Genomic DNA, 17291 nt, shown 5'->3' on the forward strand with positions numbered 1-17291 from the left:
TCTGCAGATCGTCATCATCATTATCATCATTAGCATTGCCCACGCTGCGCCCACTTGAGACACAGGTGGCGAGGAAGGGAAAGGGAAGGAGCTACTTGGGAGTTCGTCTATTTTCCTCCCATTTCCCCTCCCCAGTCGCTGGCAGTGACTCTCGAAAATTGTTTAAAATGAAATTGTAACAGGAAAAGTAACTTACCTAGGCAGAAAATGTCTGATACCCTTTCGTTTTTAAATGTTATAGCTTAAAGTATAAAAACGGAAATTAGAAAATGTAATATTACTTCCTGATGTGTGATCAAGATGAACTGAGAATACGTCTTTCGTTCCAATGTTAGCACAGTATATTCATATTATTTTTTTAAACAACAAGAGTTGTGTTTTTTCCTTCTTCGGTAAAAATCGATGTAAAAAGTAACGCAGTACTTAAATAAATATATAGCATCTGCAAAAATATATAAATTAAGAGCCAAAACCATAGGGAGGGTCAACATGGCTGTAGTTGTTCTTACAATGTAGTAAGTGGTTCCAAAAGGCTTAGATCAGTTCATATACCTACCCTCATTACAAACATCAAAATAAAGGCAAGTGTTCGTGATTATTGTTTATGTGTTCTGTGTTTCTTTTGATGCAATTAGAGGCAGAACTCTTGGAGAAGAATACGGGAATCAGTGGAGCAGTCGATTCAGAACCGCGCCTGAGGCAAACAATCCGAGACTTTTAGTTTGGCGCTGGAGAGTTTCCTTTCCGCATTGCTGGGCGCTCTAAGCGGTGTGAAATTCAAATTTAACGGACAGCCACCGGCTTCGCCGCTGCCCACAAGTGCATTTGGGGTTTTAACTCAAGCGTTAATTCGAGCGAGTTTTCACAAAACGCTCGAAAAAGAGATTTTCGAAAGATGGGGAAACCGAAAGATTGTGATGACCGGGCAGTGGGTTGGGGGAGGTGGGTCTCATAATTGGCGACACCTTTAAGTGCCGACCTTGTCATGCTCGCTGGCGTCGTCTAATTCAGGCCGGGGTTGTTCTTCATCAGCGCCTCGCCATCGACTTCACAAATCTGCGCCGCAGTCTGCGCAGGCGCATGCGCGGCAGTCGCAGTCAACATCGACTTCGATGCCAGCAGAGGCAGGAGATTCGTATTCGAAGTCGGAATGGGATTCGCCGAGGGCAAGATGAGCTCATTAGGCAGCTTATTTGCATACCAGGAACTCCTAGGAAATCTGAGTCTGTGCAAACGCCACGCCCCTTAGCCAGTCATCAGAATGGGGATTGCCAAAAGCCAAATAAGTACAATGAAATATTAGCTTAAGAAGATTATTAAGCAAATAATAATGAGAAAGACTTCTCACATTTTAAGATTACTTTTTATCTTGACTAGAACAGCAATGAATTTGGTTAAATATAAATGGCTTTTTAAATAGTTTAAAATTAAGAAGATTATTAAGCAAATAATAATATTACGAATTTCTCATATTTTAAAATTACTTCTTTATCTAGACTATAATTACTTTATTGTTTACATATAATTGGCTTTTAAACAAGTTTGTTTTTGTTAGCGTTTCAAAATTCATAAAACTTAAAAAATTTATTTATAATTTTAAGTACCTAACATTATAAAACCTTAACTAAACTCTTATAATATAGACAGCGTAGACATAGATACATAGATATGGTATTTTGAACTAAATATATAGTAAAATAATTTATTATACCCTTGGTTAATGATTTCAGTCAGAAGTTTTTCAGTATTTATATTCTTGATCAGCGTCACAAGACGAGTCGATCTATCCATGTCCGTCTGTCCGTCCGTCTGACCTCCGTCCGTCCGTTTCTACGCAAACTAGTCCCTCAGTTTTAAAGCTATCGGGCTGAAACTTTTCAAAAGTCTTCTTTCTATTGCAGGTAGTATATAAGTCGGAACCAGCCGGATCGGACAACTATATCTTATAGCTCCCATAGGAACTACCGGTGAAAAAATTAAAAAAAAAATTATATGTTCGTTGTTTTTTAACATATATTCTTCTAAGCTTGGAAATAACATTTTTTAATTCGTTTTGAATTTCGAATTAAACTTGATCAAAATCGGAAGACAATATCATATAGCTGCCATAGAAACAATCGGAAAATTAGTCTGAAATTATGAAAAAATTGCATCTTCGGTGTTTTTTAACATATAACCTTCAAAGCTTGGAAATAATATTTTTTAATTTGTTCTGAATTTTGATTTAATTTAGTCAAAATCGGACGACTACATCATATAGCTGTCAGTGAAACGATCGGAAAATTCGTGGAAAAATAACATAAAACAAATTATAGCTTTGGTGCTTTTTGACAAATAACCTTCAAAGCTTAGAAATAAAATATTTTAATTAGTTCTGAATTTCGAATTAAATTTTTTCAAAATCGATCGACTATATCATATAGCTGTGATAGGATCGATCGGAAAATTTGTGGTAAAACAATATGAAAAAAATTATAGCTTTGGGGCTTTTTGACACATTATCTTAGAATATTGGGAATATAATTTGTTATATTTTTAAGAATTTTGAATTCTATTTAATGAAAATTACTCTAACCTATAGATGTCAAAAAAAAACATTTTTTTTTTTAATATCACTGAAGCCAGCAACAATCCTTAAAAATTATAATTGTCGTTACTAAAGTTGATTAATTCTTATAACTGCTAGGGTATACAAACTTCGGCTTGCCGATGTTAACTTCCTTTCTTGTTTTTTAATTAAAGTCACAACATGACTTTTTCAATGTAACTATAAGTACTATCGATTTTAAAAAAGACAAATATACTCATTTTTTATTATATTGCTAAATAATTATTTAACAAGATGATGTAATTTTTTTATAATTATGTTCTATGTGACCTGTAAGACACAGATCCCAATTTCTATACTCCACCTCTGATTCTTTTTAACAAATATGACTTAATCGATTTTAATTTACTATTATTCAGGAAACAACACTTTTTTTCCAGTTTTGCGTTTAAACTTGCAAAAATATAATGAAAATAGAACACTTAAGACTGCTTTAAGCACAATACACTGCTGTATAATTTTCAACTCACTGTCGTGTGATCTTATTTTCTTAAGAAATTAAAAGGGGAACAAAGAATATTATTCGGCTCACCGCAAAGGCCATTCGCGGTCGTTCTTCATTATAAATGACCGAGGGACTCCGCCCCAAGCAGGTCATGTCTGCCTCGCCAAGCAGTTAATACCCAAGTGGCCAAAATAGAAGCCGGCACTGGCACTTCACGCATTGCCCAATAGTTTGTGCCTGTGAATACTTGGCTTTGGGGGCTGCTCCACATATCGCTCATTCCGCTTGGATGTGCAGCGTTTGGCACTTGTCCCTCGACCCTATCGAAGTCCAAAATCGCATCGCATCAAAATTCACCCGACTTGCGGTGGCGATCGGCGCTTGGCGGACGCACTCCGCCTGCCAAGTGGGTGAGGCTCCGATCGGCGATATGGGGCCGCGAACTGACCACGTTTCTAGCATATCTGCGTTAAAATTTCAATTTCAATTTCAGTTTCAGGTCGTGTCTAACTGGGAGATATTGGCGGCAGATACGATACGATGTCGAACCGATTGCCGATCAGAGCGGAGTGTGGTTCGCAGGAAACCCATGCCTCCAGCCGTGTCATGTAACCGCATCGGTTGGGTAAACGAATTCTGCGAGGGCGCATAAATTGTGTCCGAAAGCTGATTGACAGTTGTGGGCCAGCAGGAAGACCCGCTAGTGACACGTACCAAAGTCACGCATCTATCTTAGTCGCACGGATATGCTAGTCCCAGGAAATATGATTGAAGAAGAATGTGAAGTATTTCCTTAAAGAAGAAAGTGATGGAAAGCTGAGGTATATCCTCTTCAAATTTTTAACTTTACCTAATAGAATTGCCTTATTAACTTATGGGAACTATCATCGCTCTGAACATCTATTCAAGTCTTTCATTTACCCATTTGCCGTACCTACATATTTAACGACCATTCACTTAGTGCGCCCATAACGTTACCGTTTTTTAGTGTTAGCTAAAACGTATTATACACTTAACAGCTTCACATATTAGCAACCTTACAAATAAATTAGCAATTTCACGAAGAAGAAATAACACAAGCATTGCCTGCAAAAGAAGACTCACAGTAGTCGGTAGATTCATACAATTTCCAGTACACAGTTTTTAATCCAGCTCCTTGATCTCTGCTTCTGAAACTCCATTAGTCAGATGAAACCCATACGCTGGTGCATATCAGTCTGTATTGGAACGCGTTAGGTTGATTTATGAGCTGGATATCTCGTATCAATCTTGCTGGCGTTTATCAAAAACGATTTGTCCACTCATGTTTGACCAATCGACTGAACAGCCGGTCATGTTCCGCCGTCCAATTAGACAGCTATTTCGTTGGCCGTATCTATCTGCATAACGAGGAGCACTTGGCGTGCTTTACATCATGCTGGTGCTGAGTGGCCATTGAGTCCGCATGTGCGTCAGTGTCCCAATTGGAATCTGAGCCTAGTGGCCAGCTGTTCGACTGTGCCATTTTTAAGATGCTCTGAAAAGGTTTTAAAACCCATTTAAAAAAACGCTTGAGCCACTGAAAAAATAGTTATTAACGTACAACAAAGTAAAGGTTTTTAACTTGTTTTATAAGTCCAATATCACAGAACGCTACCAATTAGTTTACACTACCACAGCCTTAGTTATCTTATAGGTTGGCTGATGAAAAAATGTTGTTTAATTATTATGATTACCTCATTACATATAATCATCAATACCTCAGAAACAACTTGAGATATATTTTAAGTCAAATATAAGTTTTTTACTACTGGAGAGAATACCATTAACTAACCTAAGATCGCATGGACGTTCATATACAAAATGATCCCCTATGTGATCATCTGATGCTAGATCCCGTTTTTTCCCGTGCACTTTCTGGAACTGGTGCCAGTTTTTAGTGTGGTCCACATTCACAGAAATCAAAACTCACCCAACAGGAAGTATTTGCATGTGCAGATCTCGGGATCCCGATCCACAACGATTCGCGAGCGCGTTCGCAGAAAGCGAAAGTAATCATCCACCGCAGCGGCCACCGGGTGGATTATTGTTTGGCTTTGCCCACGGGCACGCATGGTTAGAAGGGGCGCGGGGAGCAGGGGGCGTGGCATGGAAGCCATGGCATATTTATCGCACAGACAAATATCCATTATGCAATTTGGCATGTCTAAAACGAGCAATTTGCCGCAAATGCAATAATATCCCGGCAAAGGGGCTGGGGTAGGCCGGTGGCTTGGTGGTTCGGCGCATCGGTGGTTCGGTGGGGCAGGATGGCAGTGGTGCGCCCTCAAACGCAGCTGAAACACACTGGCCTACATATACACCGAAAAGCCGAGAGAGAGAAGGAGAAAGTAAAATAGAGATAGTAGTAGTTTAACCCATTAAGGCCGACTAACATTTTGTATAATATTTTTAATTGAAAATTCCTTTCAGACAACATAGTTAAAGAAACCGCATTACTTTTGGAAACCAGTTAAGATTATTATATGCGAACCATTTCGTTTATAGTTCTAGTATTTATTCAATTTGAATCACTTACGGGGACCTCCCCGTCCAGCCTTAAACGGGTTAAAGCCCGCAAATTAAAGCTCTTGACAGTTGATTTAACACACAGCAGCAACATGCAACCACTAGTTGCAACAGCAGCTGGCGTGGCTAGCGTTATGTCAGGGGCATTATAGAATGGGCCAAAAAGACCAACATCGAAATCGAATTTCTGTAAAGTCGTGTGATGCATTGCCCGACTATCGCCTCCACTGTTAGTGTTAAGTAATGGCCCGAAATGCGTTTTATTGCAAATTTACGGCGTACGTGTTTCGAGTTTCATGTGTCGTGATGTGCCCGTGTACATCCAAGAGTTGACTCCTGTAATTCCAACGCCGACCCATATTAATTGACACCACCGGCGACAGTTACCACAAGAAGGGGGAAAAACCTTCAAGGTCGTTCGCCGGAGATGGCTCCAAGCCGATATGGAAGGGCCAAAATTTGGATTAGCGTGACAACTTGGCTTTGTCTCCGTCCACGTTCACTTTTGTGGCGGTCTGCAGAAGGCCGCTAAGTGATCCATTCAGCAACGATATATGTGCTACTTGGTCACTCACTTGGAATGATTTTACCCCCACTCCCGCTGCTTTGCGATTATGCTTATGAAATGAATGTAATTTGCCTCGTATTACACAAAGCCCGGCAAGTCAAAGTTCGATCGTCTGCCTTTGTGGACAACTGAAGCATGGACCGCTCTTAACCCGCCTCCCCGCCTCCCCGCCACCCAATGGCTCTTAACCCTCGTAAACAGAAGTCGGCGACAGGTAATGCCCATGGCTCACATGTGGCCAACAGTCGGTCGACCACTGTTATGGTTATTGTCGCTTGGCTGTTGATGTTGCTGTTGCCGCCGATGTTGCTGTTGGGCCTCGCCGCTGCTGCTGTTGCTGCTGCTGTTGCTGCCGCGCTGCACCAACGTCACGTCTTTCTCGTGCAGCGCAGTCGGCAATTGGCAACAACAAAACGGCTGTCGGCGCCGGGTATAAAACGGATGAGTCGCAGCCTGTGGTTATCAGTCACCACCTGACAGTGCTCCGGCTTCGTATCGCCTTTTCGCCGCAGAGTTCAGCCAACCAACAATGTCCGCCCTGAAAGCATTCGTAAGTGCGCCAAGGATGTCGGTTTATCAGTGTGAAAAGCCTAAAAGGATTAACCCCAAGTGGACTATAGTGAAAAACAGAACAACTATAAGTACTATTGGAAATAAAAAATCGCAAACTAAAAATATTCAAATCTAAAACTTAAAACTTCAAAATCAATTAAATGGACAAGAAGGTTTTTGTTTCTTATAATTTCTTTACGTATTTCCATCTTTTTAGTAAGTTTTTTAAAGGGTGGTGTGGTGTCACAGAAATGTCTTTTGTCGAATATAGGCCTGCTGGGACACCCCCAATATTAAAACTAAAACAATCATTTTTTAAATTTGGTAATAACTACTCAAAATACATCGTCCCGTCTACATAAAGTTTATATCGCCGATACTTTTTGTCCCGATGAATATTATCCATTATGGCTAAATAAATTTTTCATTTACCCGATCCGAGCAAAAGGATTTCCCACCGAGTCGTTATAAGTGATAGTTATAAGTCAACTACAAATATGTTTGTCGACTATGTTTGATGAATGTCGGGAAAATAGATCACAGAGCCTTTGAATAACTATCAGTAGCGGCTATCTAGCTTGCGCCAAATTAATATTAATTATACTGATTAATTTCAATTTGAGCTATTTTGCACTCTAACTCGGGCCTAAACACTTCCTTACCCCCTTTCAGGTCTTCGTCGCCCTCTTCGCCGTGGCCTACTGCGCCCCCAGTCCCGGCTTCTTTGGCAAACAGTGAGTATCGCGGGCCGATCTGCATCTGCACCTGAACCGATCCATAAATAACCCGAGCGAATCGATAAAAATACCTATTTCCCGCTTTATGCCAGGCTAACGAGCGGTCGCATGGGTTTTTAAACGCTGCGACTGGGCTGTGGGTATATAAAATATGTGTCCGATTGCGATCGAATTGAGCAATCAAAACGCTTGTAGCACTTAGAGCCCCGCTCCAATCGCAGTCTTTGCATCGAGCCACGGCTACCATTGAACTTAGCCGATCTTGGCTTGGCTCGCGGCTTAGGAATTCACAGGCAGCGGCTGGCATTTAATTCGCTGTAATGCGCGCATAATTGTGCGAACTAATTGCCAATTCCGATTGGCTGCCAAGACGCCGAGTTCAAGCCACTGATTAGCTAATACGCGATGGGTACGTGGCTATGTGGCTGCCAATCTGACCGATTTCACTTTCGATCCGCAGCGAGCACCACACCATCCACGTGCCGTACAAGGTGCACACGGTGCATCATCACCACGTCCAGAAGGTGCATGTGCCGGTGGTGAAGCACGTGCCGGTGCCCATCTACAAGGAGGTTCCCGTGCACCACGTCCACCACGAGGAGATCCCGGTGCCAGTGCACCACGTCCACCACGAGGAGGTGCCCATCCACCACGTCTTCGACGACCACCACGACCACCACGGCTGGAGCTCCCACCACGGACACGGCTGGCTGTAAGCCCCCAGCTGGCCTGCTCGTCTGTCATCCCACCCACTCGGCCAGTCCACTCAAAAGCAGCCTGTAAATACTGTACAATGCCTAAGTTAATGACTGTAAATAAAATCACATTTCGACTGTACACAAGAGCTCTTGGTGTGTTTATTGCAGGGGTTCCATAGTTTTTTATTAAAAAATGCACCCCAAGGAATATATATATCCAGAACATTCTTTTTTCCCAGCTCATTTGCTAATTATTAAAGCACCGATAAATAGCTTTAATGGATATCATAACTAATAAGAACGGATTACACCTAGTAGTTTTGCTTATAACGTCAGAACTGAAACAGCCGCCTCCCCAACAACATAAATCCCACACTCTCGAATCGCAAATATTAGCCCACTGAAAGCGTAGACCCTAAGACTTCAAAGACACCGGCAATATGATCTACCTACAGAGCTGCTGCTGCTGCGTGGACCTGCGCATCGGTACTATTGTGATTGGGATTCTGCATATTATAGCGGATATTCTGGGAGGAACTTTCATTGCCCTGTTTGGGGAGTCGGGTAAGTGAAGTTTTCAGGAGCTTAGAGGACAGGTTGACCTGATTATCCCCAAGGCATTCCCGATTTGGGCCATACTCTGTTCATTATCTTCATGATGCTGCACATACTGAGCTGCGTATTCCTGATCATCGGCTGCTTCCGGGTGAGATCCCATCCCATTTTCCAATTTCCCTCGGAACGTAATTATTTCTTGTAGCTAAGGAGCAGCTGGATGCTCTTTTATATAATAATGACGTTGATCAAAATTCTGGCCATGGTTATACTGATAATATCCGACGTTATACTCGTTATTTGGTACTGGGTGATGGTCACATATGCCCTAATGTTCTGTGAGTAGCGCTGCACCCCTGACTTTTCCAGATTATTTCAATCACCACTAAAACCTTCAGTTATATGCCTATATTTCTGGCTGGTGGCCTACTCCTTTTACGCAGCCCTAGGAGGAGCGCTGTTCATCTGATCTCCCTGATACCAAATATTGTTAAATTGTACTGTGATAGTAGCAATAAAATCATCTGCTTTTTGACAATTGATTGCCCTTCTTAATCAGATTTATGGGTTAGGGTCGCAGAACACTGGTCCACCAATAGCTGGCAAGGGTGGGCAAATCCAACCGGATTACAAAGAACACTTCTAAAAACCAGTAAAAACCTTACTATCTATTTTGATTAACCCAACGCGGATTACTAATATTAGGCTTGGCTAATACCCCATTAGTTTTCCTTTAATTGATTACTTCTTAAACTTTTATTTTTATAGATTCCAAGAGTGCAAATGTTCAAATCCAAACGATAAAAACGTACTTATAAACATACACATGTTTTTAAAACTACTTTCATGAGGAAAATTAAAAATTATTGCCAGCGCCAAAAAATGGGGCAATGCCAAATTAATTACAGATAAATCGAATTTCGACTGCACGCACATTTCAGGTGAATTGGTTGGGAAAGGGATACTTTCGATTGGACCATTGCTCCATTACTCAATCCCATTGCAAGACTGTAATTTGCAGTTGCACTTGACCTTGGCTTGCCTCCCGAAGGCGGCAATTAAGCCGAAGTTTTGCAAGAACGACTTTCACAAAGCAGCTCCGACTGAGGTCGACTGCCAGACCGACCCGATCCGATCCGGTCCGGTCACTCCGCTCCTTGCCCACGTGGTGCTGCACTGCAGGGGCGTGGCAGGGCACATTCTCGGGGCATGAGAGCGACAGTTCCTAGTTCAACACGATTAAACTGGTCCTCGGAAAGTTTTAGTCAAACAACACATTATATTGAATCTTTTTCATTTCCTTTAAATTCATTAATATTTTCTTTAAGCTTCGTATGTAAAATTTTACAATGTAAATATGGAAGTAGTTTGCAATAAAAATAGATAATAATAGATTGTTTTAATTGCTTTGTTTTCGGAATTTCAAATTCCATAGGCATCTTTTGTTCTTTTCCTCCTTTATATTTTTGTCACCATTAAGTATAAAATTTACTGGTATTTTTGAAAGCAGTTTCTGAATTTAAAAGGAAGTGTCTGATATGTACATATGTATTTTACTAAAGAACATCTTAATTATTCAACTATATTCAATGTCAGTAAAATAGAACACAGAACATTTACTTTTCCTTATTTTTACGGAAGAATGAAAGGTTAAGTTTTAGATGCTGGAACAAAACATCTTGTTTATTTTTATTTTCTTATAGGCAAAGACATTAACTCTCCCCCTTAACCCATATAAAGTCGAATTTCTTTGACCAACATTTTGCATTTATTTCGGCGCCAACAACAAAGAATTTCAGATGAATGTCCACTAATTGAGAACTGGGGAAAGGCGAAGCGTTAGAGGAAGTTGCGGGAAGCCGCAAGAGAACCGCTTTAGCTGCAGTACGGGAAGTTGGGGCACTGGTGCGGCGAGACTCCGGCGGGGTAGAGGCGCTCCGTCCAGCCCGGGAGTGGAGGAGCAGCCACTGGGGCGCCGGCGTGTCCGGCGTTCACGTCGCAGTACGGGTAGTTGGGGCAGGTCTGCGGGTTGATGCCAGCCGGATACTTATCGCCGCCGGCGGCGGGGGCCGGAGCGGCGTTCCACGAGGGCTGCGGCTGCCACTGGGGCTGGGGCTGGGGGTTCCACTGTTGCTGCGGCTGCTGCCACTGGGGTTGCGGCTGGGGGTTCCACTGTGGCTGCGGCTGCTGCCACTGCGGCTGCGGGGCTCCCCACTGTGGCTGGGGGTTGTGCAGACGCGCGTTATCACAGATGGGGAAGTTGGGGCAGTCCTGGGGATTAACGCCAGCCGGATACTGGGCGGCAGGTTGGTGCTGCGGCTTGGCCACCGCCAGAGCCACAAAGGTAGCGAAAATCTGGAGGGAAGGGTAGACAATTGTTAGAAACATCTTATTACCAAGGTAAACTCAGGAGTGTGTGTGTGCATTTATCCTTTTTTGTGTTGATCTCAATTTTATAATTTATTCTACATGTCTACAGTTTTACATTAACTATTTAAAATTATAAGTAAATTTTGAGTTATAAACAAAAAATATACGATATAAACTTGCTTTTAGTTTATTATAATATTTCCAAAAAAGAGGTAAACAATTGACATAAGAAATATGTAGATGGGATATTTTTTTCCTTTCATGTAGAAAGAAAATATTTTAAAATTGATAACATTAAAATTTGAAGTTACTTTTGAAGATTCTTCTGTTATTCAACAGGATTAGAATTTTTAGAAGTTAAAAAATCTTTCGACTTGTCTGGTCTGCCCCTTTTATAGAATAGTCTATTCTTAGACACTAGTCTCGATCAGAGCCTGGTTGCAAAGGCCACTTACCAGCTTGAAGAACATGTTGGCTGTGCTGAGTGGGAGGGCGGTGCTGGATTTGAAGTGGGTTCTGGAGTCGGGGCAATGGTAATCCTTGGCCGAATTGGACTATGAAGTCGTAGCTCAAACTTCCAATTGGGTTCCTGGTCAGCGCTGCACTGCTGCTGCCGAGCCCGGCCGTCTAGCTTATATAGCTGATGCTGGCTAGAACCGACTCTTGGCCGGGTCTCAATCTCAGCCAGAGTCTCTCGGCCAGACTCGGTTTCACTTTCATTGCTATTGCCGCTTGGTTTGTTGCTTTTGCTTTTGTTGCTGCTGCTGCTGCTGCTGCTGCTGCTGCAGTTGCTTTACTTTGCTTCACTTTTGCTTTTGTTTTTGTAGTTGACTGATCTCGCGCATATTTTACTTGATTGGCCCAACAGATTATTATGAGGCTTTGTTGTGGAGCGCGGACAAATAAATCGAACGGGGCCGACGGACAGGCACATAAGTGTACGCTGCACATGTATACGGGTGGGTAATATGCTTAAACACCCAGCTATGCAAACACATGCGAGTGTGCACTTATATCGAGTTACCGACATGCCGTCATTAGCAATGAACTAAGCCCCCAACTTGCATTTCGGCCAAAAAAAGAAATCTCCGGGCTGGTTTTGTGTATTGTGTGTTCGCGTATTTTTGACCACGCCGCGTTGGCGTTTGGCCGATTTTCGATCCGCATTCGCCAGCCCAGCGAGATGGGGGATCAGCAGTTCGTGAATCACTTTGCTCCGATTCGGATTTGGACTTGGATTCGGATCGTGTAAGAGGCACAGGTCGCCGTCGGTTCTGCCATTGGTTCCACCATCGCCTTGGCATGCCACTGCCACATGTCGCCCGGTCTGCCCGGAAGGCAGCGGTGGTCCGAGTCATTGCAAACGGGTTTCGGTGCAGCGAACTTGCACTAGATCCCAATGCATTTGAGAGGCGGCGTCGGCCCGAGGTTCGCTTCTAGGTGCTAGGGCTGGGCGATATGACTCTAGTGTTCCATAGATTTTTGACATTGGGTAACACCACACACTACTAAGTATAATAATTATAAATTTTGTATAACGAATCTCTAAGAATATTCAAATGCAATACAATACACACACATTCCAAGTTCAAGCAAGATAAAACCATCACTAGCTTTAACATTCGTTTTTGATAAATTAACACTTTCCTAATGAAAGTATTGCATTACGATGCATCTGGTTGCTCAAAATATAATCTTTTGAATAGCAACAAAAAACCATCCTAGATGACAAAATGACTTGAATTGATCTACATCTTATAAGTACAATCGCACTCCATCCCTAGTTTTGATTTTTCCGTTGGCAGTTCTATCTCCGATAACCCGTTATAGGTTGACGGCCATTCACTCATTCGCACCACGCAGTGCCGGTGAGACTGAACTGGGGACCGCCTTACGCACCAGCGACCGACGACTTCCTGGCCGCCATGCTGTTGGGAAATTCAATTACGTGGAAAAGAGCGAAAATCGCACGGCCACACAAATTATGAGCTAATCAGGCAGCGCCCAGAGCCCGCGGGTCGGCACACGACGACCGGGCTCACATGGCTACATATATGAACATGTTATGTTGGGGGACAGACGTGCCCAATTGTTGGCAACGGTGTAACAGATTTAGTTTAATTCTTATAATTTGTGTTTGCCGCCAGCCATTGGCAGGAATTTGCGCGGGCGCGGCACCGTCCAATCCACACAGTCCAATCCCTGCCCGCCGCTCCACCACGATCGCAGCTGTACAGAGAAAAACAAGACCACCTCAGTTCTACAAACATCGAGTATTCCATAGTATTACGCACTGTTCACAATAAAATAATTTAAACAATACAATTAATATTTATAGAAACACAAACTTAACTACACGTTTGGGATTCCTTGGGATCTAAAAAAATTAAACATTAATTGGGCCCCGTCATATCTGTAATTTTAAAGGTGATTAACATACATTTTCTATGATTCACATAAGTAACAAAACTTCAAAAAAAAATGTCTGTTCATATTACTTAACGATGGTAAACTATTTATATAGGAAATAACGAACCCATAGTATATAAATTATTTCCTGCCGAATTAACAGTGAACTAACGCCCAGATTTGGGTATTTTTTCGTGTGTAGGTGGGCGCTGGTGGTGCTGGTGTTGGCCGGCTAATGCGTTATGTTACGTTGCTGCACCGCCAGATTGCCAGGCAGCCAGCCAGCCAACCAGCCGATCGATCTCGTTAGCCTTGATCAATGGCCCGGAAAAACAGAATAAAGCTAAATAAAAGCCAGCGAAATTGAAATTGTTGACCTTTCGCATAATGCAGTGCTAGTCTGGAGTCCAAGTCGCATGTGTGTGTTCTCGCGCTTGTAAGTAAGTATCGCTGCTGGCCAAGTGATATCGCCAGCGCTGTCGGGTTTGCCTTTTTTGTCACACGCCGCGGCGTGCTTTAAATTATTATGCCATTAGTTGTCGCCTTATTTTGTCTAGATTTTAATTATCAATTTCCTCCTATGCTGACAGTTGTGGGAGTGCCGCCGCCCACACCTCGGGCGACTAGGTGGCTGACCCAAAGAAAGTGCGGGCTACTCGAAGATTAATGTTTTCATTCAATGTATTCATTCTTCGACAATAAATTCATGATAACAATATCGTTGAAATTTGCTTACCAATAAAAAATTAAATAAGTAAGCTAATAAGCAAATAATCCAAGAATTTTGCTTGACTGGCGCCTAGTAGGAGTACATCCGAGCAGTTTGCCCTCAGGAACTCGCAGTCACCTCAGTTCGGCTGCCTTCGGCGGCAGTAGATCCAGTCTCGGTTGTTTCAGTCTCCATTGCCATGTCTTCCGTTACGGTGGTGGCATCCATATCAGTTTCACTCGATGGCACATTCTGAAGCAGGGCTCTTCGCACAGATGGCTCCTTATCTGCAAGTTCAGTAAGTATTAGATGATAAAATGCTTTTAGTGAAAATAGGGGAAACCATTTTACCAGTAAACAAGTAAGCTGAGCTTCCCCTTCATATTTATAATTGTAAAGCCTACATAGAATTTCTGAATGTGTACTAAACTTTTTGTTCTTAATATTAAGAACCCACAGCAACGAATACAATAAAATAACTTCATCCTGGGGTTTCCCCTCATATTATATGCGTACCAGAGTCATCATCGGATGATTCACTATCTGAGCTGTCGTTTCGCTTAGTTGCTGTTTTCGATGGTGCCTCCAGGGAGAGACGCGGTGCCACTGGTCGCTTCTTCCTTGCCGGGTTAAGTACATTGCAGAATGCACACCTGAAGGTAGTGTACTCGTACTCCTCTTTGGGCAGCATTCCTGTAAGGTACAACATAAACGTTAATAAACGTAATTTATTTGCTCAGTCGAGATCTAAATATTCAGCGCTGGCATACGTATGATCAAGTAAGATTTGTATTTTTGTGATGAACTACTATACTTAAACGATTAGATATTTCCAAGGCATATTTAAACTAGTACTATAATAACTTAAGATAAGAGTTTAGATTTTAAGACTCAAAATGTGCATCTTTCGTTATCAAAATATTTATATAATTTTAAATATAAATTAGAAAATGTATATAACGTAAACGAAATAAAACAGGTTTTAATAGACTTTAAATGAACTTTTCGTGAATATAATAAAAGTATTTAAGTTAGCGCTAGCCAAAATGGAAATAAAAACGAAAGCCCAACCGGTTTATCAACTTCTTAATGCAATAAGGTTCTCTTTCTGTAGAAATTCTACTGAAATGATTAAACCCACCGTTGTGGGCGTGGCACTCCTTGCAGATCATGCCAAATCGATCCTTTGGACTGTCACCCACGATGAAGTCCACGATGCGATCCAGGGCGCTCCGTGATCGGTCGTCCACGATGGGGAAAGGCGATCGCCGACGCAGTTCTTGAACGGCGCGCAACTGCGGGGACGCTGACGTCACCGGTGCCAGTGACTGGGTGCTGATGACGCTGCTATTCAGCGATGTATTGTTATTATTGTTGCGGTAGACACTGGTGTACGGTGCAAGCGAGCGCTGTTGTGGCTGTCCGCCCGTTACTGCAGTCCGTGCGGCAGCTGCGGCCGGCTGAGGAGACCGCTCTACCAGCGACCGGCTGGGCGTCGATCCGGTCGGCAGACCGCTGATACGGAGCTGCTTTTTATCGCCAAAGCGCTCCAGGAGATTCACTGCCACCTGGGGAGTGTATTATTGTATAAGCACTGGTACAAGGGGTATGTACAAGATATGAGTTGCTACATGAGTTACTTTCTTTGATTAAGCTGCGATATAAGACCAGCATGTGTAATTAAGCCACATTTCTTATCCAGTCAAATTAATAACTCATATAATAACCCAGATCGTGTGAGATTGAAAAGGGGCTACGCATGTACAGGGATCCGGAACCCCACCTTATAGGTCTCTTTGTCCATGACCTGCTCCAGTATTTTGCGCTTGTCCTCCTTCAGGCGGGAGAGCTTATCGCCATTTTTGTTGAGCTTGCGCTGGAAGTACCACGTAAACAGCCGCCGCAGAAAGATGATGCTAGAGACGTCGGGGAAGATCAAGGTCAGCCAACAACCGGATTCAGCGGGATCTCTGGCAGTACTCACACAATCGGAAAAAGGAGGAGGGGCACCAGGTACATGAAGCACTCCTGCACCGTCGGCGGGAAGTAGAAGAAGTACCAGAGGCCGAAGCCCACGATGTACGCGCCTATGGTGAAGCCCACAAAGTTGGTCACGAACCGCCGCTTCCGCTCCTCGGTGTTAATCATGTACTTCTCCAACGCCTGGATCTGCGTCTGCAGCCCCTCCAAGACCGCCTCCGTAGACTTTTCCTTCTATAATTAGATTCGTGGATTCACGACACATATTTCGGGGTCTTAGTATATTTGCACTTTCGCTCTCGGCGACGGCTGCGGGGGCGACCGTCGTACATACGCACCCGGAACTTGGACAGCACGAATCCCATAGTGTTTAGGTAGGAATTTAACTAGAAGCGAACAAACTCAAACATTTACTTGCTTATTTTGCTATCAAACCGCCCGCTTGCCTAGGAAATTATTTGTTGCTAGCGTGACCGTGGCTGTACCTTTCGAAATCGCCGAGGAACCCCAGAAAAATACCTAATACCCCCAGAAAATTTCGGGACGTAGCACGGACTCGAACCGCCGGAAAGAGTTCTTGTTGGAAGTGCACCGTAGTCTAAAACCCTCCACCTTGGTCTTATAGAACGAAACGGGTTCACTCCTTAAAGTTTAAGATTCAGCTTCGTAAAAAACATCACAGAAGTATATGTTTCTTAGCTTCATCAAAACTTAATTCTATATTAAAAGAAAATTTCGTAAAATATTTACCATTGCCCGATACCATGTCACAACTCTGTAATCTTAATCATAATTTATATATGCCGTCCAAATTATTTGTTTTCAATCTTAAAATTTGAATTTCGATTCTGTGAAAGGGGAGATTGTAGTTAAATCATGAGGATTATGTACTAGGCATATGATTAAAATTTTTAATAATGTTCCTAGCAAAATTATTAAGTACTTAGGATATATTTTCAAACATTAAAAGCTTTAATTAGCGCCACATTCAAGACGTTATTTTAATATAATTTAATTCTGAAAATATTTTCATTTGGCTAAAAATTAAACTACGCTCTTGCCACGACTTTTAATAAGCGAAGGGTGTTTCCATTTGAAAACAGCGCCTTAAGG

At 42.6% G+C, this 17291-nt stretch overlaps 4 protein-coding genes across 4 annotated transcripts; 2 read left to right on the top strand and 2 right to left on the bottom strand.

Moving 5' to 3' along the window:
* The first annotated feature begins 6644 nt into the window (after positions 1-6644).
* Positions 6645-8301, top strand: LOC108029407 (histidine-rich glycoprotein). The gene is made up of 3 exons (XM_017101640.2): positions 6645-6718; positions 7393-7454; positions 7918-8301. Exons 1-3 carry the CDS (start codon positions 6698-6700, stop codon positions 8171-8173), a joined length of 339 nt encoding a protein of 112 aa, XP_016957129.1. The 5' UTR covers positions 6645-6697; the 3' UTR covers positions 8174-8301.
* Positions 8302-8476: 175 nt separating this feature from the next.
* LOC108029462 (uncharacterized) lies at positions 8477-9248 on the top strand. The gene is made up of 4 exons (XM_017101712.2): positions 8477-8719; positions 8773-8861; positions 8916-9048; positions 9109-9248. The coding sequence occupies exons 1-4, from the start codon at positions 8596-8598 to the stop codon at positions 9177-9179; spliced, it is 417 nt and encodes a 138-aa protein (XP_016957201.1). The 5' UTR covers positions 8477-8595; the 3' UTR covers positions 9180-9248.
* A 1207-nt stretch (positions 9249-10455) lies between these two features.
* LOC108029416 (uncharacterized) lies at positions 10456-11813 on the bottom strand. Its single transcript, XM_017101652.3, has 2 exons — positions 11536-11813; positions 10456-11065 (listed from the first exon to the last, which is right to left on the bottom strand). Exons 1-2 carry the CDS (start codon positions 11548-11550, stop codon positions 10586-10588), a joined length of 495 nt encoding a protein of 164 aa, XP_016957141.1. The 5' UTR covers positions 11551-11813; the 3' UTR covers positions 10456-10585.
* Positions 11814-14152: 2339 nt separating this feature from the next.
* On the bottom strand, positions 14153-16671 carry LOC108029782 (endoplasmic reticulum junction formation protein lunapark). The gene is made up of 6 exons (XM_017102291.3): positions 16517-16671; positions 16183-16412; positions 15982-16114; positions 15340-15766; positions 14715-14891; positions 14153-14485 (listed from the first exon to the last, which is right to left on the bottom strand). Exons 1-6 carry the CDS (start codon positions 16541-16543, stop codon positions 14319-14321), a joined length of 1161 nt encoding a protein of 386 aa, XP_016957780.1. The 5' UTR covers positions 16544-16671; the 3' UTR covers positions 14153-14318.
* Positions 16672-17291: the final 620 nt, after the last annotated feature.

Source organism: Drosophila biarmipes, chromosome 2R (genome assembly GCF_025231255.1).
Source record: "Drosophila biarmipes strain raj3 chromosome 2R, RU_DBia_V1.1, whole genome shotgun sequence".
In the NCBI taxonomy this organism is placed as follows: Eukaryota; Metazoa; Arthropoda; class Insecta; order Diptera; family Drosophilidae; genus Drosophila; species Drosophila biarmipes.

What these genes read in the sequence shown, in the direction of transcription:
- LOC108029407 (XM_017101640.2), top strand. Translation starts at nt 6,698, where the DNA reads ATGTCCGCCCTGAAAGCATTC. An exon ending in TGTCCGCCCTGAAAGCATTC is followed by an intron (nt 6,719 to 7,392) that starts GTAAGTGCGCCA and finishes ACCCCCTTTCAG; the next exon opens with GTCTTCGTCGCCCTCTTCGC. An exon ending in CCCGGCTTCTTTGGCAAACA is followed by an intron (nt 7,455 to 7,917) that starts GTGAGTATCGCG and finishes TTCGATCCGCAG; the next exon opens with CGAGCACCACACCATCCACG.
- LOC108029462 (XM_017101712.2), top strand. Translation starts at nt 8,596, where the DNA reads ATGATCTACCTACAGAGCTGCTGCTGCTGCGTGGACCTGCGCATCGGT. An exon ending in TGCCCTGTTTGGGGAGTCGG is followed by an intron (nt 8,720 to 8,772) that starts GTAAGTGAAGTT and finishes ATTATCCCCAAG; the next exon opens with GCATTCCCGATTTGGGCCAT. An exon ending in CACATATGCCCTAATGTTCT is followed by an intron (nt 9,049 to 9,108) that starts GTGAGTAGCGCT and finishes TAAAACCTTCAG; the next exon opens with TTATATGCCTATATTTCTGG.
- LOC108029782 (XM_017102291.3), bottom strand. Translation starts at nt 16,543, where the DNA reads ATGGGATTCGTGCTGTCCAAGTTCCGG. An exon ending in TGGACAAAGAGACCTATAAG is followed by an intron (nt 15,767 to 15,981) that starts GTGGGGTTCCGG and finishes TACACTCCCCAG; the next exon opens with GTGGCAGTGAATCTCCTGGA. An exon ending in ATCATCCGATGATGACTCTG is followed by an intron (nt 14,486 to 14,714) that starts GTACGCATATAA and finishes CTGAACTTGCAG; the next exon opens with ATAAGGAGCCATCTGTGCGA.